Here is a 24856-nt window from a genome sequence, read left to right on the forward strand (position 1 = left end):
GAAGGCAGCAGGAGCCTTCCCAGGGCCCTCTGCAAAGAGCCTTTGGTGCCTGCTCCAGAAGAGCCGCGGGTTTGAAGGGATGCTGTGAATGCCCGCATTCATCCCGTGCTCACTGAGCCATTCAGCTCTGCCCACCGCTCCCTCAAAGAGCCACAAACATGAAAGCAAAGTCCAAATGCTTCTTTCCCTCTCTGAGGGTTTTCCCCCCTCTCTGAGCATCTCTTTGCAGGCACTCTGCTCCCTCCCCATGGAGATCTCTGCCTGGGAGGAGGGAGAAAGCAGGGGTGTAGCCAAAGTGGCCTTACCAGCACAGAGCTTGGCTCTTCTCCTCTCACCCCCTGCAGAAATGGGGTGAGCTCCTTAACTTCCCCTTGCTTTTTGCTGCCTCCTCCCCGGCACTCGCAGCCTGGGCTGGCAGAGGAGTGGATGAGCCAGAACACATCTTGCCCTGCCCGAGGGGACAGACAGGGAGGGAAAACCCCTGCCCTGTGCTTCCAGCGGGGCACAGTGAGTGGGGGACCCCCAGCTCCCAGCCCGGGGTCCCAGGGGAAGAGGCACGTGCCTGCACGATGCTGCTGGCCGCTGGGATGTCCTCGGGGACGCTGACTTCATAGCTGCTCTGCAGGAAGATGGGCCTGTTGTCGTTGACATCCAGCACGGTCACGTACACGGTGGCGGTGCCGGTGCGCCGGTTCCCGGTGGGGCCGTTGTCTGCAGGGACACAAAGGGGAAGGAGGGAGGGAGGGAGGTTCAGCCACCTCCTCCGTGCACAGGAGATGCTCAGCCCAAGGCTGCTGAAACAACAGGATCGAGATTTCCAAACTAAAACATTTCATCTTTTCGCAGCTTTTAAATCCCACATAGGTTTTTAGGTTTTTTTTCCTCCCCCTTTCTATTTTGCAAAGCCACCATGCTGTTCTGCAAGAAAAAGGAAAAGCCAAGCCACCCCCAAGCTCTGCCATGGAGCCCAGTGAGGCCAGAAATGCAACTGCTCATTAGAGAGGATTTGCAGCTCCATGCACCAAGTGAAGGGACTGCTGGAGCCAGGGATTTGGGAGGTGGAGGCAGCCTGGTGAATTTTCCACAGCTGCAGCTCAGCTCACAGCCAAGGAGCACCAGGATGGGTTGATGTTCAGTAGGCAAGGACATGGCAGCACAGCTGTTGGGTTTGCCAGGAAGAATGAGGCACGGGGCAGCATGGATTGGGGTTGGATTTTTCAACATGCCTGATCTGCAGGAGTGCTAAACCCTCCAGCTGGGAGCCTGTGGGATCTGGGAAAGCACAGGCAGTGTGATCCCCATGGGAGGGGCACAGCAGACCCTTTGCCCCTTGGGATACAGTCCTGTGCAGCCCCCAACAATGCTGTGCCCCCAACAATTTCTGTCCAGGCCACTCACTTCTCCTCTCCAAAGGGACATCCAAGTCATCTGTGAACAGGCACATCATTATAGAGCTCTGGGGATGACAGCCAAGCTGAGTTTGGCACGGGGACCCTCTGCCCGTGCCAGGTGGCTCAGGGTTAATCAGCAGCTCCAGAGCCAGGGGCTGGCATGGCAGGAGGGGAACAATGCTGTGGAGTTGGCATTTTTGGGCAGAGGGATGCCCTGGACAGTGTGGAGCCTCTCAGGAACAGGGAGCCTGCCTTCCCAGGTGAAAAGGAGAGCCCTGGGGCAGGGCAAACCTGAGAGGACAATAGACCCTCTGCAAAAGTCATGATGGAAGTGGGACACATTAATTCACACGTGCAGTGTTAGCACCAGGCACAGGCTCCGGTTTGGAGAGCGCCTCAGAGGTTGCTGCCCCTCTGACACACCTGCAAGGGAGCTCCACACGTGCATGGCCACCACCTGTGGCTGTGTGGCAGTGGGATCCCTGGGAAATCCTTACCAATGGCCTCCAGGATCAGTGTGTAGGATGCCACGGTCTCCCTGTCCAGACTCACGACCGTCCTCACCACCCCGTCCCTGAAGCCGACGCTGAATTTGCCGTCTTGGTTCCCACCTGCAGCAAAGCACAAGCAGAACAGAAACATGGAATGGGCTGGGTTGGGCTGAGAGGGACCTGGAGCAAAGCACAAGCAGAATAGAAACTTGGAATGGGCTGGGTTGCGAGGGACCTTAGAGATAATTTTGTCCCAACACCTCATCGTGGGCAGGGACGCCTCCTAGACCAGGCTGCTCTAAGCCCTGTCCAACCTGACCTTTAACACCTCCAGGGATCCAGAAGCATCCACAGCTTCCTTGTCCCAACACCTGGATACCCTTTCAGGGAAGAAATTTCTCCTGATATCTAATCTGAACCTTCCCTGGTGCAACTTGAGGCCATTTCCTTGGGTTCTGTGGCCTGGGCACGGGGTCAGCCCAGCTGTGCAAGGATGGTTTGGTGCCTTGTCCAGAGTACTTTGCCTCACAGCACAGGAACAATCCAAGGGCTGTAGGGAAAGCTGGGCCATTTCCTGAGTGCTTTGAGCAATTGGGGTGACTGTGCACGTGAGCTGTGGTACCTGTGGGACAGCACACTCCGATTCACCTGCAGAGGAGAGGCCAGAGGGGCTGGACACGGAACAGCAGGCTGCTACTGTGGGAAAAGTGGCTCTCTGGTGGCACTTCTGTTTTTGCCCTCTTCCTGAGGGCTCGGTGTGCAGTTTGCAAGTCAAACCGTGGCCAGGGGATTCCCCAGCCTCCTGCTGCAGGTGCTGCAGCCGTGGGGCAAGCCGGGCGCTGCTGCCCACCAACCCCACCTGCCCAAAAACGCCCCAAAATTCCATTTACGCCTCCCAGTCATAAACACCGATGGAAGTCCCCCCAGGCCTTGCTCCCTAGCCGTGCCCTGCCCATGCTGATGCTTTTCCAGGGTCAGCAGGATGGTCAGCGTGGCCGGGAGCCGAGCGGGGCTGTTCAGCAGAGGGCGATGCCGGACAAAGATTGAGGGGCTGGCAAAGGCAGAGCCGGAGTGCGGAGCACCCTGGCCGAGCTCTGGGGCAGCCTGTGCCCTGCTGCGAGCCCAGCTCCCCTCGTGGCACCGCGCTCCCACCTGTGATGAAGTAGCTGAGCTCGGCGTTGAGCCCGATGTCGGCGTCCGTGCAGTTGAGCCGCACCACTTTGAAATCGCGGGCCACGTCCTCGGGCAGGGACACGTTGTAGACAGCAGGGAAGAAGGTGGGGTTCTCGTCATTCACATCCAGAACTGCAAAGGGAGAGCAGAGCTGAGCGTGCTGCCCCTGCTGCAGACGCCAGGCTGCGCTGCCAATGCTCCTCTCAGCATCCCAGGGATGCTCTGCCTGGTCCTCCCTGCCATTGGGGCACTGGGGGGCCTGCCTATTTGGTTGCCCCTGATACACACAGATCACCCTCCTCACAGCCCAAAAACCCGTTGCATCACTGAAATTCAAGTCACTGTTTTCACCAAGCCCGTTTCCATCCCCGTTCAAAGGAAAATCTGGGGCTTAAATATAAGCTCAGCATTTCCTGGGGCATGGCAGGGACCTGGAGCTTCTTTCCCAAACTCGGGCCTGAGGACAGTGCAGGGTCAGTTTATTTCCAGATGATGCGTATCCTTTTTCAGCACCAGGCTTGCACAGAGCCAGCAAACAGCAAGGCACTAAATTAAAGGCAGGCCTTGCAATAAGGCTCCAGCTCTGAGCTCGGATTGCGTGGGCTGTCCAGGCACGCAGCTGATGGGAATCACATGCTGAACCAAAAGAGAAAAGCAACACAGGGGATGGGGGAATGGAGAAAAAAAAAAGATAATTTGGGGGCCCTGCCAGAAACACCATGTTTTCCCCATCTCCGCAGTGTGTTGATAGCAGACATGGAGCCTGTGGGGATGGAGCCATCCCTATGCACAAAGCCAGACCTGACCCAGTTTCCAGGCTGTGAAAAGTGCATATTATATGGCTCTATGCATATATATATATATATATATATATATTTATTATATATATTTTGTTGTATTGATTAGTACTGCTGTATAAGGAATGAGGCACTTGCACCAGATAGCAGCCACAGGACACCTGGATCTTTCAGAGAAAGAGAATTTATTGCTCCATTATCAGGAGAAATGAACTTCTTCCCACCTTGCTCAGCCCTGAAGACTCAGTCAGGATTCAGAGGAAGAAGCTGTCACTGCCCAGACAGAATCCTGTGTTTGAATGGAATTTATGCACCATGGATGAGTGTAGGAATATGCAACAGGCTGCTGCTTTTAAGGGTTAATCCTTTGTTAATGGGTGTCCTTTTTCGGACTTATTTTGCCCAGAAAAGGTACCTGGACTGTCTGTAACTCTTTGTTTTTATTACCTCATATTGTCCTCATCCCAATTGTCCAAATTTAATTATATTGCTATTTTTATAACCATTTTATTATCATAAAACTTTTAAAATTTAAAAAAAAAACAACAAGTGATTGGCGTTTTTCACACATGGGCCTCAATGAGTCTCCTGCAGAACCTGCATTTCCTCCAGGGACGTTTGTCTGAGTCTCCTGCAGAACCTGCATTTCGCCCAGGGACGTTTGCCACCACCGCGCGCTCTCGCTGCACCCACCTTTGACAGTGAGGGTGCTGGTGGAGCTCTTGGCGGGCGTGCCGGCGTCGCTGGCCACCACCCTGAGCAGGTACTCGGGGATCCTCTCCCTGTCCAGCACGGCCGTGGTGGTGACCAGCCCGCTGGTGCTGTTGATGAGGAAATCCATGCGGGGCATGCCCACCTGCATGCGGTACGACACCTGCCCGTTGGGGCCCTCGTCCAGGTCGATGGCCACCACCTGGTGGGGACAGGCAAACAGGAGCTTCTCGTCAGCTCTTGGAGGTCTTATGACAGCTCAGCTACCTTAGAAGGCATAAAATCAGTAGGATGGCTTCTGTGGCAGTGTTGGAAAAAATAAGGTTTAATAAAAGGCAAAACAACAAACTCGTACAGAGAAAAAGTGGTTTGGGGGCAAGAGACCTTCTTGCCCTTGGTAAAACACCTCACAAAAGTGATTGGTTTCTTTGTTCTCTTATTTTCTAGTAAATTGCCTAGGTGGGACTTTTGGGCTGCTGTCCAATTGGCTCTCCTTAAGTTTGAGTGAAGCCCCCCAGGTCCTATGAGGTGTCGTTTCATTTAACCAAGGAGAGAAACTTCTGGGCTTGTTTCCTTTTGTCATTCCATCAACAGGAGGGCATATTCCTATAGGAGAGCACCCTGATCATCATCTCCTGGCCATGGAAGCCGTGGTACAGAAATCTCAAGTGCCTTTGGCCCTGGGGATGCAGGGATGAAATGGCCTTGGAGGATCCTCCCTACCTGTGGTGAGCCCATGGAGTAAAGATGCACAACTCCTTCTGCATCCCCCCTGTTCCACTGCTAGAATATGGCAAAGAGAAGGAGATGGAGAGCATGGAGGAGGTGCAGAAGATGCAGAGAAGATGCAGGATGCATTGCCAGCCTGCAGAAGCCATGGCAGCAGCTCCCAGTGTGAGGAATGGCAGTGGTGGGACACTCTCACCTTCTGTATCCCCCCTGTTCCACTGCTACAATATGGCAAAGAGAAGGAGAGGGAGAGGATGGAGGAGGGGGAGAAGGTGCAGAGAAGGGAGAGGATGCATCGCCAGCCTGCAGAAGCCATGGCAGCAGCTCCCAGTGTGAGGAATTGCAGCAGTGGGACACGCTCACCTGGAAGACAGAGGAGCCTGCGGGGAGCCCCTCGGCGATCTCAGCAACAAAGGGCAGGTTTTGGAAAGTGGGGTCATTGTCGTTCAGGTCCAGCAGGTTGACAAAAACCGTGGCACTGCTGGTGGCTCTCAGGGGTGGCCTCCCACCTGTGGAGGCCAGGAATGGGGTCTCGAGGTTAACACCTGAGCTGCTTCCACCCCTTTCCCCTAAAAATAAGCTCTCACTCACTATGCAGACGGCAGTGCAGGATGGGGGAATGGCCCTGGTTTGTCATGGGTGATCTGCCACCAACGGACAATTAGAATTCCAGAATGGTTTGAGTTGGAAGGGACCTTACAGATAATCCAATTCCAACCCTCTGGGACACCTTCCACTATCCCAGGTTGCCCCAAGCCCCTTCCAATCTGTCCTGGGACACTTTCAGGGTTAGAGCAGACACAGCTTCTCTGGGCAGCCTGTTTCACCACCTTCTTAGTAAAGAATTTCCTCCCAACATTTAATCTCCATCTCCCCTCTTTTGGTTTAAAACCATTCCCCTTTGTCCTGAAAAGAAAGGATTATCTTTGTACATCTATCTTTCTTCCTATGAAAAGTTTCCCCATGGCAATATTTCCAGAGAAAAACCGATCAGCTCTGCTTCCCTCACCTGCTCAATTGATTTTCTGGGATGCCAATGGAGCAGGGCTGAGGGGGAGGGAGAGTTCCTGCCTCTCAGGCTCTTTCTCAGGGCTGCTACATGAATGACTCACTCACATTCTGAGCTTGTTTTAGCAGCAGGCTAAAAGCTATTCCCCTTTTTTTACCTCAGAAACACTCGCGTTCAAAGCAGGAGAGAAGAAAACAGAAGACACTCTGCCATAAGGGCAAAATCAGGCTGGGGAAGTGTTGAAGGTTGCAATGCAAGATGTTTTCAATTACCAACTGTGTGGCAGTTGTCTTTTGTCAAGTGGGCAGTTTGCCTTATCTCTCTCTTTGAGTGACCACACCCACTCCTCCCTGGGAGGGGACATTGCTGATAACAGACTATTGAATGTCACTGCATGGCTGATAAGAATTATAACATCCCATTGGGAGATGCTCTGCCCAGGGGGAGGAGCCAAGCATTGCTACCCAGGTATAATCCAGGGGAGGAGCCAAGCATTGCTACCCAGGTATAATCCAGGGGGAGGAGCCAAGCATTGCTACCCAGATATAATCCAGAGGGAGGAGCCAAGCATTGCTACCCAGATATAATCCAGGGGGAGGAGCCAAACATTGCTACCCAGATATAATCCAGGGGGAGGAGCCAAGCATTGCTACCCAGATATAATCCAGGGGGAGGAGCCAAACATTGCTACCCAGATATAATCCAGGGGGAGGAGCCAAACATTGCTACCCAGATATAATCCAGAGGGAGGAGCCAAGCATTGCTACCCAGATATAATCCAGAGGGAGGAGCCAAGCATTGCTACCCAGATATAATCCAGAGGTTTTGAGACACCAGCACGGCTTTCTCCACGGGATTCCCCAGAGGAACAGCTGCTGTCTCTCCTTCCACTGGATCTTCAGAGGAAGAATACATCCTTCTCTACAGGATCCCTGCTCCAGCAGAACCACCCCTGACACTGCAGGAGGGCTGCAGCCACATTTCCAATGGCACTGCCACCAACACCCTGACCCACAGGGTGTCAGGTTGGGTTCTGACTCTGTCAGTGTTGTTCTGCATTGTTTATTTTATCCAATTTTTTTTCTTTTCCCTATTAAAGAACTGTTATTTCCTGCTCCCATATTTTTGCCTGAGAGCTCCTTAATTTAAAATTCATAGCAATTGGGAGGGCTGGGGAGGGTTTACATTCTCCATTTCAGGGGAGGCTCCTGCCTTCCTTAGCAGACTCCTGCCTTTCCAAACCAAGCCAGGCAGGTTCAGCTGAGCAGTGAGCACACCCAGGGTGGGATGGAGGCTTACAGTCGGTGACAGACACCACGATCCTGCGCATCAGCTGCGCCTCCTGGGCGTTGGGGTTCTCCCTGTCCAGCAGCACGCCCGAGGTGCGGATCTTGCCCGTGGTGCTGTTGATGGTGTAGAACTTGTTGGGAGGCCGGATGCTGTACACCACCGTGCCGTTCTCCCCCAGGTCTGGGTCCACAGCCACCACCTGCCGTGGGGAAGCAGCACAAAATTACAGGAGAGAGCTGGGAATTCACTCCCCACGGAGGTTTGCTGCTGTCCCTGCACCAGCAGCACAAAGGAACCCATCTTCCATCCAGCTCTGTGTTTTTGTGACATTTGCAGGGATTTTGCACCCTCGAGACCTCTGCTGTGGTGTTAAATGTCCCCAAAATTGGCCTGTGAGCACAGGAGGTAATGGCATGACAAGATACAAAAGCGCAGCAATCAAACTGGATTTATCCTCCTTTGGAATAAAACCAGCTGAAAAACGAGGACCCTTTGGAAAAATAAAATAAATGGGACAAAGAGGCACGCTGAGGAACTTGTGCTGCCACATCAGGAATAATTCCTTGGTGGAGTTCTCCTCCACGCCAGATATTTTATGCTCTATTGCTCTCCCTGTGACCTTCCTAATTACAGGGGACATTTACATTAACAAACACCCCAATTTCACTGCCCTCATAACTTCCCCAGCTCCTGCTGCTCATTCTGCAGCTGAATTTACATCGGATCGGTGACAAAATAATTATTTTCCCAGCAACTAATTGGGTTGTCAAAGGCAAGATGACTTCAAGCTGGCACTGAGCAGCAGGGCTGAAGGAGAGAAAACCACTGTTCTCTGGCTCAAGCAGCACTGCCAGACCCTTCTCCCCCTTCAAAAAATCCTTTTTTTTTTTTCCTTTTCGCAGCCTTCCTTCTTATATGATTTTGTGGATTCTCTTCACTTTTCCCTCATTTATTTTCCATTTTGTTCCCGTCATTTTTCTCTCAGTGTGATGGAATAGAAGCCTCCCCCTCTTCTCCTCTTTTATTTCACCAGAGGGACTTGAAAGGCTGTAAATCAAAGTCTCTCAGAGAGGTCCTTGAAGGAGGTCGCAGGCGAGGCTAAGAAAAGGAGGATTTGGCCAAAATCCACACAATTTGGAGAGGGAAAAAAAAATATCCCAGGGGAGAGAGAAGAAACACAGGGGATGGTCAGCAGCGGGGAGGAGGCTCAGGAGTAAGGTTTTAAATGGAATTAAAGATGGTCTGGACTGAAGGTGACACTGGTGGCACTGGTTTGGTGGTGTCCCCAAACCAACCCATCACCCTGTCTGGCACGTACCGTGGTGACATCCGAGTTGGGGGGCGTCATTTCCACCAGGTTGATGAAGTATGGCTCGTCCTTCCAGGTGGGGTAGTTGTCATTGATGTCCAGCAGCGTGATGTTCACCTGTGGGAGAGCAAGGAAGCACAGCTGCTGCAGGAGGCACAGGTTCCTGAGGCATGGAGTGTCCCCTGGATGTGCCCAACATGTGTTTCTGGCTGTGGCAGGGTCACCATCCCTCAGGCACTTGGGGACATGGGTTAGTGCAGGCTGGACCTGATCCTCTTAGAGACCTTTTTCCTGAATTACTCTATGGTTTTGTGATGCTGTGTTCACCCTCTGGAGGGAAAACCTGCAAAAAAAAATTCAACATCCTGCAATTTTGCAGCCCTTGGGCAGAGCTGAGCTGGGTTTTGTTTGTATTTATCACGGTTAAGAACAACCACAGGGCACAAGGTGTGTCTTCAAACAGCTCCTTCACTGGAAGGGGGATGAAAATCAGTGGGAGAGAGGATGCAGTGGGAATGTGGCAGGAAAGGAAGGAAAAATCTGAGTGGCTGGTAAAAAGCAACAGAAAAAAACCCAGAATAAATGAGAAATCAGAAGAGGGTACAGTACACAGGGGGTGGGAGGTGCGAAGACAAGAGCAGGGGCGAGGATGGTGCCCTGAAGTGTTGCCTGTCTTCATTTTCCCTGTGACAAATGGCACCCCAGTGACAGCAGCGAGCCTGTGGATGCATCTGGCTGCCTGGGGGTCTCTCACCTCCCCACAGCACTCATTTCTCCACAGGTGTCTGAGGGAAAGGGCTGCAGCTCCAGGGCAGCCTCCATCCCTCAGCAGGTGCTGGTGGAGCTTTTCCTGGGATCCCCCGTGCTCCCACTCCTCTGTGTCCCGCTGCCACACCAGGCTGAGCTGCTGGTGCCACCCCGTGGCAGAAGATGCCACTCTGGACGCCACAGCCTCCAGGGACAAGCCAAAGCACCACGGTGGATCCTTTACCCATGGGGAAGATTCCCGGTCCATCCTACTCCAGGCAGCTCGTGCGATTTACATCACCTGGGGACATTGCAAGGCCCCTGAATGGACCTTTATTCCCGGTCAAAAATTATTATTTTGTGTGCCAGGTGTATATCCCAGCAGAAGATTTACTCTGCTGCCCTAGTCTCACTGAGTTTTAATACTCTTTTATTTTTTAGGCACCTTTCTCCCCCTTTTTTTGCCTTTTAACAAGGCTGTTAGGAGAACACAATCCCATCTGGAGCCCCAGAGGAGATCTCAGCACTCCACACTCAGTGCTGGTGCCCAGCCAAGGCCACCACATGTCTCTGGGAGGTTCCATAGGGAGCTTCCAGCCTGCTGCCACAGACCTCCTGATGGACAATTATTGTAGGACCATTCCTCAGCACAATCACAAATGTTTCTGCATCCCTCTGTGTTGTGTGGGACATCCTCCTGCAACCCAAATGAGCAGGAGCATCCAAATGAATGAAATGCCCAAAGAAATGTGATGCCATGAGCAGTGAGAGAGAGAATCATGGAATAGCTAAGGCTGGAAAAGATCTTTAAGGTCATCAAGGCTGGATCTTTGGCTTTTGTCTGGGTATTTCCTGTTGGCTTGGCCAATAATGGGGTTCCCTGGGGCCTGAGAAGGGCAAGGTGAAGCACAAGGCTTCAATGTGCAGCTCCACCAGGACCTTCCCAGACTGGCTGGAAACCCTGGATCTATGTGAACAGACCAAGGAATAATCACGTGTAGCTGCAGGCTCTCCGAGTGAGCCCCTTCTGGAGAGGAACAAAGGGAGCCGAACAAAGGGAGAGTTCTGCAGGTGAAATAGGACTCATTACCACATCCACAGGCTCTGGGAAGTCAAGTGCCTCCTGTGTGAGTGGTTTTCCAGGAAAGCAAGCTGATTTCAAGGTCTGCACCACTTGGACAGTCATTTTGGGAGCCGCAGCAGGGGTGGCGTGGAGGGCAGGAACCATTGTGTGCTCTTCCCACAGCAAAAATGAAACACTGCAGCTCTCCACAGCCCCAGGTGGGCACCAGCGCCTCAGGGAGATGGGAATTCTCCCCCCACTCACCATTGCAATGCCTGTCTTCTGGTGGTGCCCCACGCCTCCATCCACTGCCCGCACAATGAGGATGTACTCGGATTTGGCCTCCCGGTCCAGCAGAGAGGTTGTGGTGATTTCCCCTGCAGCCACAGGAGATGACAAGGTTAAAGGAGAAACAGTCAAAACCAAGGTCAGGATAGCCCACAAATGGGCCCTTTTTTTTGGATCCAAATAGATGGAGCTTGGCAGCTCCTGATTAACAGGAACCTTCCCAGCCAAGCCTTTCCTCAGGCTGAGGAGCTGAGTTTCCACGATGCCTCTGCTGAAGCTCTCGGGGTGACTGAGCAAATGGAGGTGCCTGAAATCTGGTGAATCCCTCAAATTGTGGGAATCCTAAGCAGGCTGACTGAGGGAGAGGAGGGAAGGGTGGGTGTGACAGTGCTCACAGGGGTCTGAGGATGAGGGAAGAGATGAGGATCTGACTCCATGTTTCAGAAGGCTGATTTATTATTTTATCATATATATTACATTAAAACTATACTAAAAGAATAGAAGAAAGGATTTCATCAGAAGGCTAGCTAAGAATTGAATAGGAAAGAATGATAACAAAGGCTTGTATGTCGGACAGAGAGTCTGAGCCAGCTGACTGTGATTGGCTATTGATTAGAAACAACCACATGAGCCAATCACAGATGCACCTGTTGCATTCCACAGCAGCAGATAATCAATGTTTACATTTTGTTGCTGAGGCCTCTCAGCTTCTCAGGAGGAAAGATCCTAAGGAAAGGATTTCCATGAAAGATGTCAGTGACAGGTGGGGGTGAAAGAGGGAACTGAGAGGAAAGGGCAGAGCAGGTGCAGCGCTCACCTGAGCGAGCGTTGATGCGGAAATGCGAGGAGCCCTCCAGGGAGTAGATGATTGACTCCTGCCCGTACTCCCGGGACCGGTCCATGTCCGTGGCATTGAGAAACAGCACTGTGGCTCCTGGGGGAGGCAGAAATGAGGGCTGCCATGAGCCAGAACTGCCCCACACTGCTCCTGCAGCCACCCAGACAAGGGGTCCCTTCTCCTGCATGTGCACAAAGCTGCCAAACCCCCAGGCCCCACAGCTATGAGACTTTGCCTCCCCAAAAGGCATCCCCCACCCCGTTCAGGGCCCTCCTGGGAGCCCAGAGAGGGAGCAGGGGTGTGCCCTGTACCTGCCATAATGTCCTCCATGACGGTTATCACGTAGGAGGGCTTGCTGAACGTGGGGGGATTGTCGTTTTCATCCTGAAGCAAAGAGAAGGTCGAGAGGCTGGTTGGGAAAAAGGCAAAATGGTCAAGCAGCTGCAAGAGCCTGGTGTGGGGATGCTCCTGGGTGGCTGCATCTCAAGGTGAGGCCAGGACATTGAAACACTGTTTGGAGCTCTCCACTTCCCTGGAGCTGCCCTGGAGACTGATTTCTACCTGGAGACCACGGATGGACCTGCAGGTTCAGCTGCTCCTGCTGCCACCCAACCTGAGATTTGAAGCAATTTCACGTGCCAACGATGCCCATTGTGCTGCAATTAAATTGCCAACCCCTGTTTTAGTGTCTGCAAGCAGGTGGTCTTTAATCAGCCTTTGAGTCACTCAGCTTTGCTGGTGCCTCCTCTGAGGGTAATGAGGAGCTTGTTGCCTGTCCTGGTGATGTCCTCACCGTCCCTCCTCCTCCTCCTCCTCCTCCTCTTTCCAGGGATCAGTGGGGCTCATCCAGGAGGTCTGGGCAGGTTAAAGGCAGTGGAGAGGCTGAGTGCAGCTGGATGGGGCTGAGCTGGGGCTCCAGCTGGGTGGACAGGAGCCAGAGCAGATGCTGTGTGGTGTCATTAATGTTCCTGAGATCATCAGGCCATGCTCAGCAAGGCCACGGCCTGGCAAGCCCAGTCCCAAGGAGGCAGGGTTTGCTTCTGGCTGGCTCTCCATCTGGCCAGAGCTGGCCTGCACCTGCCTTCTGCTGGAGAAGGACATTTCCCACTTCAGCCACAGGAGGTGCAAGGCTCCCCAAGGCACCTGCAGCGACGGCAGACAGAACACAGCACTCTTCCGCTGCCAGAGAGGACAGTATCCACCCCACCAGCCAAAACCAGCTTCTGTGTTCTCCTGATCCTCCCTACAACCTCACCCTCAGACAGCCACTGTATCATAGAATCTGAGAATGCATTGGGGTGGAAGGGACACTAAAGCTCAGACTAAAACTCAGTTCCCACCCCCTGCCATAGCAGGGACACCTTCCACTGTCCCAGGTTGCTCCCACCCCCATCCAGCCTGGCCTTGGGCACTCCCAGGGACCAGACAGCCACAGCTTCTCTGTGCCAGGGCCTCCCCACTCTCACAGGGAAGAATTTCCTCCCAATATCCAACCCAAACCTCTCCTCTGCTCCAGTGTGAAGCTGATCCCCCTTGTCCCATCACTCCAGGCCATCTCCAAGGATGCTGAGAGTGGCTGATGCTCACCCCAAGCACTCAGCCCCTCTCCTGCAGGCACAAGCACGCCAAGAGCCGCCGGCTCATCACCCTGAGGAGGGTGCCAGTGGCAGGGAGTGAGGCAGAAACTTATTAGCAGCGCCATTTCCTGGGATCCCGGCGCCGCGCGCGCTATTAGTTCTGACTCGGCGGCTCCTCTACAAAAGCGTATTGTCCCCTAATGGGAAATCTTCAAGGCGAGTTTGACTTCTTTATTAAAAACCAACAACCAAAGGATGAAAAAAAATCACCTCCCTCCCCACTCGCTCTGGTTCTGCCTTCTCACAGCTCTTGTTCCTCAAGTGCCATCACAAAACCCTTCCCCCTCATTTTCTTCCTAGTTTTTGGCTTTTATTTCTTTTCTTTTTCCAGCAGAGAGAAATTCCCTTTGGTGGAGAGCGGGAAAAGTGACAGCTACTTAAACCCTGCCAGCGTACAGGCCCAACCCGGGGAGATGACCCACTGAAGTGTGGTCTTGAAAAAGAGGTGTTTATGCTGTCGAGAGCCCCGTGTGGGAAGGATGTATTTAACCACCACTAACTCCCTGGGCACTGCCTTGTTCCCCCCTCTCTCGAGCACGGTGAGGGATCTGAAGGAGGGACACGCTCATGGGACTTCATTCCCATCTTACAGCATCGCTGGCTTTATGTCCTTCCCCTCCCCAGAGTGACGCTGCCTGGCAGAGCTCCCACAGCTGCGAGAGTGACACGTTATCAAGCAAACTGTCTCCATCACTGACACCTCCCTGCAGACACCCTCAAAGCACAATGTGCCTCAAAGTGACACGCTGATCTGATCTGATCTTCCCGAGGAACGCTGCTGTGCTTGGAGCCTGCCAGCAGAAATGCCTCCTCCAGAGGGATTTCCACACTGCTCCTCACCCCGTGGTTCGCTGTGGCATGAGACACGTGTAACAGGAATGCACACATCCTCCACGGGGTGGGGCAGCCTTGGTGGGTTATTGATGAGTCAATAGCACTGCCATGGGGCAATAGCAGGGAGAGCACGAGGGGGATGCACTTACAAACACCTCGATGGTGACGGGCACGGTGCTGTTGAGCGGCGGGTTGCCGGCGTCCTTGGCCATCACCGTCAGGTAGATGACCCCGTTGGCCAGCTGCTCGTAGTCCAGGGGGTGGTTCACGCTGATCACTGCAAGGATGCACAGTGTGGGGGGGTCAGGGCAGCAGGATGGGGCAGGCTCAGGGTGCCCCTGGGGCGCCAGGACCAGCACCTACCTCCGTACCCTTCCGACACCGTGATGTCGAAGTACTCGCGGAAGGCAGACGCATGCACGATGCTGTAGGAGATCTGGTTGTTTGGAGGGGAGTCCTCATCAGATGCCTACGGTGTGAGCAGAGGGAACACATGGGAATACATGGGAGCTGTGCCAGGGAGAGATGAGGGGATGGGAGGTGCAGGCTGGAAATGTGATGGAGGCAGCTGTGCCCATCAGGGGCCCTGAGGGGATCTGTAAACCAGCCTCCTCTCACCTGCTTCTCTCATGCAAGAAGGAAACTGGTTGTGGGGACCTGCTTTGGGAGGTGTCTGTTAAAGCCATCACAGGCACTGATCATTTTAAACTAACAGAGGGAGGTTTAGATTAGATATCAGGTAAAATTTCACCCCTGTGAGGGTGGTGAGGCCTTGGCACAGAGACGATGTGTCTGCCCCATCCCTGGATGTGTCCAAGGCCAGGCTGAATGGGACTTGGAGCTACCTGGTCCAGTGTAGGATGCTCCTGGCCATGGCAGGAGGTTGGAACTGTTTGGGCTCTAAGCTCCCCTGCAACCCAAACCCTGCTGTGATTCTAACCCACTGCTGTGTCCCTGCTGCCCGTGATTCAAACCCACTGCTGTGTCCCTGCTGCCCGTCCCAAGCAGCGGAGCCGCGGCAGTGCCTCACCCGGAGCCGGACCACCTGGCTGACAGAGGGCTCGTTCTCCCGCAGGGCGCCCAGGTAGGCCTCCTTCTGGAAGGTGGGCACGTTGTCGTTGACGTCCAGGACGTTGATCCTGACGCGGCCCGTGGTCTCCTCGCCGCCGCCGTCGCGCGCAATGACGGTCAGCGTGTAGCGCTGCGTGCTCTCAAAGTCCAGCCGGGCCGTCAGCACGATCACACCCGTGTCCTTGTCCAGGGAGAAGCTGGGCGACAGCAAAGGAAGGGCAAAAAGCCTTGGTGACCACACACTGGAGAGGTGTATTGCTGGCAGGGGGCTATTTACAGACCACTAACGGGCTGGGGCTGCTGTGGAACGTGCCTTGAGCTGTTTGATTTTCCAGCATCAGCCTCATTCATGGTTATGACAATGGGAAGATGCCAGCAGCTCACATCCCAGACAGCAGACCAAGAACTCAATGTTACAACTCACTTTATAAGCTTCTTGACCAATCACACAAAGCAAAAGCACACTGACAGTATTTATATCCGTATAGTATTCTATATTGACAGTAGTTCTATCCAATCACCATAAGCACATGTACCTTTGGTTAAGCAATGCTTGCTTATTTCAAATACAATACCTGCTTGTGAGCCTTAAAACACAATGCACAGAGCAGCATTATTAAGCTTAGAACTTTCTAATATCTTGCTAGATAAACTTTTCTGCAGCTTAGAGAGTTATTCTAGAGAAGCGTTAATACACAGACCATTGTTCTATTTGTCCTTGCTTTTCTATAATTTAAATTTTTCTGCTGACCTATCTCATGGCTGTTGCTTAGCTCTAATCACTGTTCTACTGTCATTGGGGCCTGCATTTTGCAGCTTTCCCCAAACCCTCTGATTTTGTAGATTCCCATGAGATGGAGAGGCAGCAGCCTGACAGAGTGAAGTTCTTTGTTCTTTTTTTCTGTGGGAGGTTAGGTCCCAGAGCACCTCCAAGAGCTCCACACAGCTGAGCAGTGAGCAACCCTCAGTGCTGCCCAACAGACAGAGAAAAGGGGTGCAGAGGCCCCCAGATCTGTTCTGCTGGGCAGCCCATGTGTGCTCCCCAGCTTTCCACCACAGCTGTTGCTCCAGGGCTGACAACTCACTGCTAAACCATTTACTGGTCTCAGGCAGCGCTGGTGGTGCCCGCAGGTGCCACCTTAGCAAAGCAATGACACGTGCTGAGCATCAGGCATGTGCTGAGCTCACACCTCTGGGAGACAGCACACACTGGGCATTTCACAGGTAGGACATAACCAGTGCCTTTATTTGCCCTTAATGTGGGGTTAGAAGGGGATTTTTGGAGGATCACACTCCCGCCAGTCAGTCCCACTCACCGGTCGGGGTCATCGCTGAAGAAATAACTGACTTTCCCATATGAGCCCACGTCGTTGTCAGTCGCCTGGAAAACATTAAATGCAATTAATAAATGAAGGTATTTATGGAAATGTTGCATTGGACACACCTCTGCCATAGGAGGGACGCCATGATCTCATAGGGGAAGGGCTCCTCTCCCTGAGCCAAGCAGAAGAAAACCTTTGGTGATGGACTGACCCAAACCCCCACACCCTGTCCCTGCTCTGTCAGTGGGAAGGAGGGAAGAAAAGGTGTTTTTTAAGGGCTTGTTTTGCTTCTTATTATCCTCCTGTGATTTTGCTAATAATAAACTCACTTTGTACCTGCCCTTGGAGTGTTTTCTCCCAGTCCTTAACTCATGAAACCTTTGCTGATTTTATTTTTCTCTCTTCTGCCCAGCTATAGCACAGGAAGGTGAGTGGCTTTTGTGGGTGTCAAACCAGGACAAGAGTAGAGGAAATAAAAACCTATTGCACTCCAGAATGGCCCCCCAGGTTAAAATACAGATCTGCAAAAGCAAGGAATAGTGATTTTGGTCTTGCTTTCCGCAAGGACAGCCCTTCTGGGGGTGCAATCTGCTGCATGGAGTGGCTTGGGATGCTGTGGGATGCATCTACTCCATGGCAGCTGCTGGAGCTGGAGCAGGCTGGTCACGGCTAAATGACCAGCACCTTCTGGGGAAGGTGTTCACAACTCACTGTGTCAGCTCTGGATGAGCAAAGCAAGATTTATTTGTGTTTCAAAGCCTTTGCTCTAATGAATTTATAAAATATGCATGAGTGGCAGCAGGAAAAAGGAGCAGAAAATTTTATTTTTAGGTGAGGAAAGCTGAATGCAATCCCCAAAATATCCTTTTTCTTCCCCAGTATATTTTCTAAATTGAGTCCTGTCTGGATTACTTCGAGACCAACAGGTCTGTGAGGAAGCAGGGTCAAAGACACATTTTATGTCCAGATACCAGGAAAAGGCTGTATTTTAGGAGTGGCTTGGAATACAGCCTGTTCCTGAAACCTTCCTGATTTATCCCTGGCCTTGATTACCCTTGGCAGCAGAGCAAGAGCTTGAGCACAGCATTACCCCATGTGCTGCTCCCCTGCCACACCACGGGCTGACAGAGAGCACAAGGCAGGAAAACCTTTATTATTATTTAAGTTTTCCTCCCCAAACACTTTCCCAGGCTGAGAAGTGCACTCCTGCTGCTTGGTGCCAGCTGAAGGGTGCTCTGGAGGATCCAGACCTACTGATTCTGCTGATTTTCCTCTCCAGTACTGCGATGCGATTTCATTTCCGTGGGCATTGGAATTGTGCTGGGTAAAATGGAACAAATCTGTGGAAATTTGCCTGGAAAGATGCCCAGAGAGAGAGCAGCACCCACTCCTGGGGGACAAAATGAGAGACTTTCCCAAAACCCTCTAATTTTGTAGATTCCCACAGACATCCATGGAGGTGCTCCATCCCAGGCAGAGCGTGCAAACTCTTCCATATGGAAACACTTGGAGACAAGGGGGGTCACCCTGTCATCTGCCCACACCAGCATCCTTCAGGCAACTCATTCTGGGGTTAATCCCCAACCTAACACCTGCTTCCAGCCCCTTTTTGGGTCCTCTCTCTCCAAAATCCTTGAGCTTTTCCAGCACCCTCAGCACTGCCAGCCCTCAATCTCCAGCCAGGATTTTTTCCTATCCATTACTTCTGTGCCCACAACTGCTGTGAATCCCTCAGTTCCATTCATTCCTAAGTGGCAGAGCCCAGAAAAGCATTTTCCATGCACCTGGATGGGCTGGTGATGAGATAATGATTTACAGGGGGTCTGACAGTCCCCGAAAGCACGGGCAAAATGAATTCCCTTCATTTGGCCCCACACAATTGCACTCCTAAGTGCTTATTGCAGTGACAGACAACACTGGGAAAGTGTAATTTTCTTCTGACGAGGGGAAAAAAAACCAAAAAAAGAGAAAAGATAGGGAAGGAGGAAGGTTAAAAGAAGGTTAGCAAGGAGGGAATGGGAGCCCTGGGGAGAGGGTGGCTGGACCACAAGCTGTGATGACATCAAAAGTGCCAGTGAGGCAAAAAGCCCCTGTGCTGAGGAGCCAGCAGGATGGGCAGCCTGGCTCTGCCCCATTCAGCACCTCAGCAGCCAGGCTAATTAATGTCCCTGACTTACACCGGGGAGGTGGGAGGTGAGGCTGCCTGGATGGCTCTCCTGGCAGCTGCGCATCGTGGAGATAATGCTGGGCAATGGTGCAGGTTAGTTGAGCGTGAAAGGGAACGTGCTAAAAAAAAAGCCAAACCACGCACTCTCAGCATATTTAATTTGGGATCTTCACCTGTTTCTGCATTACCAAGCTTTTCCCCCTCTAAGGGTAAAAAAAAAAAGGATGCTCAGCTGCTCAAGCCCCCGGGGAGGCAACACACACTCCCTTTGAGGGCTGTGAGGGAGCACACGCCTGCAGAACACCCCAAACCCCAGCGAGCTGTCAGCAATCCCAGGGTGCCAGCTGTTTTCCCGTTGCTTTTCCCAATCACTGACTCGTTTTCCCCCCCAGCACGCAAGCATCCATCCCCACAGCCTGGGGAGGGAAGGCATCTGGCTGGAAGTTTCTCGGGGTTCCACCTGGAGAAGCAATCAAATGGCTTTTACGGCTCTCCTCTCCTGCCCGGAATATTAAAGCAGGATTTGCCCACTGGAGCCTGCAAAAGGGCAGGAGGAAAACGCAGGTCCACATCTGTACTTTTATGAGCTGTCACCAGCGCAGACCATTTCTAAAAAAAAAAAAAAAAAATCCCACATTTGTGCAGCTAAACTCCGGGAGAGTGGCAAGAAGAGGGAGCCTGGATAACCCAAAGGATTAATTTACTGAGCTGCAGCATGGTGTGAGCACCCGGCACACAAATCACACAAAAATATCACACGAAAATATCACACAAAAATACCCATGGGCTGGCTCTCTGTCCATCTGCATCCCCCAGGCACAAATATTTGGGATGTTTTGTCCCACCAAGGGCCATCACATCCACCCTTCCCAGCCACCGGCAAGGCCAGCAGAGCAGGAGACAAAAGCGAGGAGCTGGTTCTGCTCTCGTGGGCAAATCTGCAGGAAAGGGCATGTCGTCCAATTTGTTCAGGAAACAATAGCAATGTTTGACATGTCATCAGGATTGATGGAGCAGAAATTTACATGGGAGAATTCAGTTTTAAACAGCTCCACGGAGCTTCACCCGGTAATGGTTTAGACATTCATCATCCGCCAGACCCACTCAACGACTCCTTAAACTGCCGCAGATTAACTCCGATCGCAGCAGCAGCTTCGGGGAGCAGGGCAGGAGCAGCCAGCACGGGCTCAAAGAACCAAGGAGAGCCTTTGAGGTGGCTCAGATCCCCCACGGAGACCCTGGGACAGCAGTCCTCCTTCTCCCGAAACTGCCAGACAGGGATGAGCAGCTGGAAGTTGGTTGAGCAGAGCTTGTTGGAATGATGATCAGGGCTACCATGTTCTGCCTGGCTAAAGAGCCAAAACTCCCCCTTGGAACCCCTGGGATGGCAGTCCTTCTCCCAAAACTGCCAGACAGGGATGAAAAGCTGGAAGTTGATTGAGCAGAGCTCGTTGGAATGATGATGAGGGCTGCCATGGCTGAAGAGCCAAACCCTTCCCACCTTTCCCACCAGAGCAGGCCCCAGCTCTGTTTGTTCTCCTTCACCCTCTTTGTTTTCCCTCCCTCACATGCACAAAGCAGGAAATAAAAATTGATGGGGAACAAATTGCTTTGGCCAGGAGCTCTCTGCTTAAAAGAGTTGTGGCAGGAAAGCAATTACAGGACGTCAAAAAGCTGTCAGGCTGCTGGAGTGACCGGGCAGAGCCTCGTCCCTGCCTGCTCCAGCAAGATGCCTGTGGCTTGGGAAAGCAAACAGAAGGAGGATTCCTATCTGCTTCCTAGTTTTTCGTGGGGTTTTTTGGTTTTCTAGGAAAGATGTAGTTGCTGCTTGGGGCTGCCTGGGCAGCCACGGGCTGCTCAGACTGTGGTACAGGAATTTCAGGGTGGGAAGCCATGCCCTGGCATCCGGCTGATTTTTGGAGCCACCAAAACCTGCATGTATTAAGTAGGCAGCCATCCAAACATCCCTTCCTCGAGGCAAGCTCAGGTCCCAGGGGAGTTACAGCTACCTGCTGGCAGCCACTGGGATTGGGATTTGATTTGTGATTCGCAGGAGACAAATGTGAAAGGCCAGGGGCTTTCGTGAGATGCAATCACCGGGCTGCGAAAGCTGAATGGAAAACCAATGGAAAACCTACTTAAAGTTATTATGGAATGACTTCAGTGGGGAAACAGCTCTTTTGTCAGCATTGCCTGGCCCGGCCGTGCTCTCTCCCTGGCTTTTACAGAGAGGCTGCCCGGTGGGAGGTGGCAATCAGAGCCGCTGGCTGGCTGGCTCTGGAGCCCAGTGGCTCCAGTGATTAGCTGGGAAGGAGGGAGTGGGGAATCAAGGCAATTCGGGGCTGCCACTGCTCCCCCAGCAGCTCCAAGGCCTGCCCAGGGCCAGCAGCTCAATCGGCGCTAATGACCCCGGAGGGCTGCGCTGAACCCGCACAGGGGGGAAAAATAGCCAATCAACCCCCCTGGGAATGGCAGAGCCTTTCCCCACCTCTCCTGCCAGCCACCAGGGAAAACAAGAGCCTTCCTGATTGTGTTTTATAACAGCAGCCCCTGCAACACCAGCTCCACACAGGCGAGGTTAACACTTGCCTGGGCAGCCGTGATTTAGCGGGCAGTGATTTACTGGAATGGCTGGAGACTGGGCTTTAAAGCACCAGGTGACAGAAGAAAAGTGAGATAAACAGCCTCTCCCAGCCTGGGTTTCCACTGGTGACACCCAAGACCATTTAAATGTCCACGGGTTTTACTGGAGCTGGGTGCAAGTTCTCCGCTAATGAACCGCATTGATTTCATATTCTCCTGTTGTCCACCTAAATGGCAAGTGGCACATCTCAGCGATTAAATAACCCCACAACTGCCTGGCCTGACATCTCAATCACCTCGCTGTTGGGTCTCTAATGAATTTTACAGCCCAGCAAAATGGAAGAAATTAAGGTCAGAGTCTGGTGGAGGAAATATAAATTCTCAATGATCACTAAAGTGTTTGCAAGGCTCTGGGAAGCCGATCATGCCACCACCATCTGCAGCTGCACCTCGCCCAGGTGAGAGCCCCAGCAGGCACAGGGGGGCTAAAAACAAAAGAGGAGGGATGGGCTGGACAGGTCCTTGCCATGAGATGGGACATGAACACATGGCATTCCAGCCTGGAGAAAGGGAATGGCAAAACCCAAGTGATTTGCATATCTAATGGTTCCAAATGCCCAGTTCAGGAGAACCACCCTCTTCTTCACACACCAATCTCAGCATGTCAGCAGCACCAGGGGCACCTCAAGGTCATCTGTGCAGGGGTGGCACTGCCTGTGTCACAGTGTCACTCAGCTAACAGCAGCCCCTGCACACTGATTCCCACGGGAGCTCGAGGAATCACAGCCTCGGATGCTTTGGGAGAGACTGAGGGCAGCTTTGAAATCAGATTAAAACCCCAGGAGAGTTGGCTCCACAGGAACGCTCCTCTAAAAGCATGAGGAGTCTGGGAGAGGATGGATCAAGGTGAGGACAGCGATGGCCCCAAAGGGAGTGCCGGGAGGGAGGTGTGAGGCCAGGGTGTTCACGTGGCAAAGAGCATCACCTTGGGAAAGCCTCTGCCTTGAACTCTCAGCCACATCCCAAAGCACCAGGCACAGCCAGCAGCAAAGGAGAACCACCAACCCCATCTCCTACTGGGAACAGTGGGAGCCATGGGGGGAATCCTGCTGCCTGCCTGGTTGTGCAATTTGCACAGGAGCAGGGCTGCATTTGCTCCCTGATTTTCTTTTCCCTCTCACAGGCTGAATTGTTGGGTTTTTCCTTTTTTTTTTTTTTTTCAGTTGGGCATGGGGAAGGGGCCAGGCTGTGATTTTGTTTTGTTTTCCCACCTCTGCTCTAGCTGTGCATTTTTCCTGACAGCTCCATCAGGACAGGGAGAGGCTGCACGAGCTGCAATAAGTGCGTGTCTCTCTCTCTCTCTCTCCCCTCAGCTCTTGGGCTGTCATGATTCCTATTCCACCCCATTTCGGTCTCACGGATTGATATTTAGATTAAAGAGATAAACACAGCCAAAGAGCACTGGGCCCTGACAGAAAGACGAGAGCTTCAGATCTGTCAATCATGCCTGGTAACTCCCTCCTCCCCTTCCCTTTATTTACGGAGCTGGCTTGATAAGAATATTTAATGGGAACAAGGAGTGCAAGCATATTTTTGTACTTGTAAAAACCCAAGGAGCACGCAGGAAGAAGCCAAGCCATTCATGTTTAACTTTCCAGGCAATTTGGAATCATCTGCTTTGATTATTTAACTCTTTACTGTTTCTTGTGTTTGCAGTTTCCCTCTCCTCTTGCAGATAAAGGATTCAATTTTCTTTTAAGCGGCAGGGAAATTGGAAGAGATTTTGTTCTGTTTAAGCACAGCTGGAGATGGAGCACTGGGGAGGGGGGGACTGAGAACAACAAGATCAATTAAGATGCTCACAGGGAGGGAGAGCTGCGTGGGCCACAGGTGGGGAGAAGGGCTGGAGGAAAGGACAAAGCCCAGGCTTGGCGGACATCAGAAATGTCCAGCTGGGAGCTCTCCAGCCCCCAGGAGCTGCTGCTGAGCCACGCTTTCATATTCCCACCAGTGCCCTCCGGATGTGCTCCTGCTTTCTTAGATCCTCTCCACACGTCTGAGCCCCTGCAACACCCAGCTTGCCCTGGACATTTGGCTGGCAGTCCCCAGTTACCACCACCCGGTCCATGCCCATTCCTCCTCTGCAGCAAGGACTCCCCAGGACATTTTCCAGCCACATAAAGCAGAAGGAAAGGAGGAGGCTGGGCTAGGAATCCTCCTGGTGTGTCCCCACACTGTGCTTCCATAACCCATGTGAGAAGGCAAAGGAGGTGCAAGGCACTCCTAAGGCAGGTGGGGCAGGAGATTCCCTGCAGAGCAGGACACAAACTCAACCCCCTGAGCAAGATGTAGGGTTGAAAAAGGTTGAGAAGCCCTGTGCTGCCCTCATGGTGGCACTCCTGCTGACCACCTCTGTTCCTAATGCTGGGAGAGCACCCCAGGTGCCACCAAAGGGACAGGGGATGGGTTATCCCACACTGATTCCCCATGGAAGATCCCTGGATGCCTTTTTACCCATCCACTGATTTGCAAAATATTTCCCCACCTCACTCCCTGCCTTCAACTGCTGTGTCCTGGTTCCATGTGATTCCACGCAACCTTCCCAAAATTAGGAGCAGTGTAGGCTTTCTCCTGAGGCTGGTCCTCAAGTCACCATCACCAGGTGAGAGAGAAGCAGAGCTCAGAGTGAGCCCCTCACCCACCAGCACCTCAGAGCTGCAGCCTCCACTACTCCCCGACTGTTTCTGCCCCACTGAATTTATTTATTCTTCAAGAAAAAGGGGAAAGAAAAGCTTTGGAGATCACCAAGAAACAACAGGCAGCAGCAGCTCCACAGGTGTTGGGGGACAGAGAGTGCCCTTGGCCACAGGGATGGTGGAAATTGGACTTTTCTGTCCAGTTACACAAAACCACCCAAACCCATGGAGAAGAAGGTGAAAAAGAATGTTGGGGAAGATGAAACAGGAAAGCCTCATAAATATGATTGCCTGGCAAAAGATTTTGAGAATATGGAAACTATAAGCGAGATTGAAATGAAGGCAAGCTTTGAGATACCTCAGTTACTGAACAATGGGGAAACAATGGTGTGGCCAGCTGAAGGTGATCCCCTTCTGATGGAACAACACCCTCTGCTTGCAGACAGGCCCAAGGCTCAGAGCAGACCCTATAGCTTGGCAGAAGGGGCCCAAAGAGGAGTTTTTAGGGTTTAAAATGTAACACGGTATAGTAAAGTAATGATTCTTATAGGCTGTATGGAAATGCTGTGGGATTTGTATCTTGCACTAGATTGGTTTGTGAGAATAAGAATATTCAACACAGAAGAAGATTTATGGTATTGTAACACGAACCTTGTTCTCTTACCTCTTGGCTCTTACCCCGTTTACTCTCTTACCCCTTTTACTCTGTT

General features: G+C 52.4%; 1 protein-coding gene across 1 annotated transcript in view; it reads right to left on the reverse strand.

Annotated features, from left to right (window-relative positions):
- Nucleotides 1-24856, reverse strand: part of CDH23 (cadherin related 23) — a 204863-nt gene that overhangs the window by 61095 nt on the left and 118912 nt on the right. The window contains 14 exon segments of the mRNA XM_059477689.1: nt 563-711; nt 1889-2002; nt 3035-3187; nt 4546-4765; nt 5656-5801; nt 7601-7790; nt 8910-9017; nt 10975-11087; nt 11816-11932; nt 12148-12220; nt 14457-14584; nt 14671-14776; nt 15338-15575; nt 16695-16759. Of these exon segments, the coding sequence (XP_059333672.1) occupies nt 563-711; nt 1889-2002; nt 3035-3187; nt 4546-4765; nt 5656-5801; nt 7601-7790; nt 8910-9017; nt 10975-11087; nt 11816-11932; nt 12148-12220; nt 14457-14584; nt 14671-14776; nt 15338-15575; nt 16695-16759 (1920 nt within the window).

Source organism: Ammospiza nelsoni, chromosome 8, assembly GCF_027579445.1.
Source record: "Ammospiza nelsoni isolate bAmmNel1 chromosome 8, bAmmNel1.pri, whole genome shotgun sequence".
Lineage (NCBI taxonomy): Eukaryota > Metazoa > Chordata > Aves > Passeriformes > Passerellidae > Ammospiza > Ammospiza nelsoni.